This window comes from Passer montanus, unplaced genomic scaffold (assembly GCF_014805655.1).
Source record: "Passer montanus isolate IOZ18808 unplaced genomic scaffold, ASM1480565v1 scaffold2259, whole genome shotgun sequence".
Taxonomy (NCBI): domain Eukaryota; kingdom Metazoa; phylum Chordata; class Aves; order Passeriformes; family Passeridae; genus Passer; species Passer montanus.
Genome location: NW_024366881.1, coordinates 3,170 through 5,373, shown reverse-complemented (window position 1 = coordinate 5,373; position 2,204 = coordinate 3,170). Strand labels below are relative to the sequence as shown.

Sequence of the window (2,204 nt, the reverse complement as noted above, 5' to 3'; positions counted from 1 at the left end):
ACTTGGGGATTTTGAGAAGGAATTTGGGAAGAATTTGGGGGAAGAATTGGGAATTTTGGGTAGGAATTTTGGGAATTTTGGGAAGGACTTTGGGAATTTTGGGGGGAATTTGGGGAAGGGTCTTTGGGGATTTTGAGAAGGAATTTGGGAAGAATTTGGGGGAAGAATTGGGAATTTTGGGTAGGAATTTTGGGAATTTTGGGAAGGACTTTGGGAATTTTGGGGGGAATTTGGGGAAGGGTCTTTGGGGATTTTGAGAAGGAATTTGGGAAGAATTTGGGGGAAGAATTGGGAATTTTGGGTAGGAATTTTGGGAATTTTGGGAAGGACTTTGGGAATTTTGGGGGGAATTTTGAGCAGAACTTTGTGAATTTTGGGAGGGAACTTTGGCGATTTTGAGAGGGAATTTTGGGAGGAATTTTGAGCAGAGCTTTGAGAATTTTGGGGGGAATTCTGGGAAGGGTCTTTGGGCATTTTGAGAATGAATTTTGGGAGGAACTTTAGGCAGAACTTTGGGAATTTTGGGGGGAATTTTGGGCAGAAATTTGGAAAGTTCGGGAGGAATTTTGGGAAGGAACTTTGGGGATTTTGGGGGGAATTTTAGGCAGAACTTTGAGAATTTTGGGCAGAATTTAGGGAGAAACTTTGGGGATTTTGAGAAGGAATTTTGGGAGGAACTTTAGGCAGAACTTTGAGAATTTTGGGCGGAACTTTGTGATTTTTGGGGGGAATTTCAGTCAGAACTTTGGGAATTTTGGGAGGAAATTTGGGAGGAACTTTGGGAATTTTGGGGGGAATTTTGAGGGGAATTTTAGGCAGAACTTTTTGAGAATTTTGGGGGGAATTTTGAGCAGAACTTTTACAATTTTGGGGGGAATTTTGGGATGGAACTTTGGGAATTTTGGGCAGAACTTTGGGAATTTTGGGGGGAATTTCAGGCAGAACTTTGGGAATTTCGGGAGGAATTTTGGGGGGAATTTTGGGGGGAATTTTGAGAGGAATTTTGGGCTGCCCACCTGCAGGAGGTGCAGCTGGTGCCTCCTGGCCACGAAGGCGCCGAGCAGCCGGGCCAGCAGGGCCAGGAAGCGCCGCGGGCTGTGGGGCAGCAGCTCCTGGGCCAGGCCCTGCAGGGGGATGAAGGGCGGGATGGAGTGGCGCAGGACCCGAAATTCCCGGGAATCCCGGCATTCCCGGGATCCCTGCAGCTCCAGGTGGAAGCAGTCCAGGTAGGAGCCCTCGAAGGACGTGTGGAAGGAGACGGAGAGGCCGTGCCGGGAGAGCTTCGCGCTCACTCCTGGGAAAGGAGAGGAAAATTAGCATAAAATTAGCATAAAATTAGCATAAAATGATCCTGGAATTATCCTAGAATTATCCTGGAATGATCCTGGAGTTATCTTGGAATTATCCTGGAGTTATCCCAGGGAATGAGGAGAGGCCGTGCCGGGAGAGCTTCGCGCTCACTCCTGGGGATGCAGAGAAAAATGAGCACAAAATTAGCACAAATTATCCTGGAATGATACTGAAATTATCCTGGAATTATCGTGGAATTATCCTGGAATTAGCACAAAATTATCCTGGAGTTATCCTGGAGTTATCCTGGAGTTATCCCAGGGAATGAGGAGAGGCCGTGCCGGGAGAGCTTCGCGCTCACTCCTGGGGATGCAGAGAAAAATGAGCACAAAATTAGCACAAATTATCCTGGAATGATTCTGAAATGATCCTGGAATTATCCTGGAATTATCCTGGAGTTATCCTGGAGTTATCCTGGAGTTATCCCAGGGAATGAGGAGAGGCCGTGCCGGGAGAGCTTCGCGCTCACTCCTGGGGATGCAGAGAAAAATGAGCACAAAATTAGCACAAATTATCCTGGAATGATTCTGAAATGATCCTGGAATTATCCTGGAATTATCCTGGAACTATCCTGGAATTAGCACAAAATTATCCTGGGATTATCCTGGAATTCTCAGGGAATGAGGAGAGGCCGTGCCGGGAGAGCTTCGCGCTCACTCCTGGGGATGGGGAGAGAAAAATGAGCAAAATTAGCATAAAATTAGCATAAAATGATCCTGGAATTATCCTGGAATTATCCTGGAATGATCCTGGAGTTATCTTGGATTTATCCTGGAGTTATCCTGGAATTATCCCAGGGAATGAGGAGAGGCCGTGCCGGGAGAGCTTCGCGCTCACTCCTGGGGATGGGGAGA

At 47.1% G+C, this 2,204-nt stretch overlaps 1 protein-coding gene across 1 annotated transcript in view; it reads right to left on the bottom strand.

The window, feature by feature from the left end:
• Nucleotides 1-1,016: 1,016 nt before the first annotated feature.
• Nucleotides 1,017-2,204, bottom strand: part of LOC120502649 (centromere protein O-like) — a gene marked incomplete at both ends in the record, with an annotated part of 3,072 nt that continues 1,884 nt past the window's right edge. Inside the window, one exon of the mRNA XM_039710227.1 lies at nt 1,017-1,301. Coding sequence (XP_039566161.1) covers nt 1,017-1,301 — 285 coding nt within the window. The remainder of the gene's footprint in view (nt 1,302-2,204) is intronic.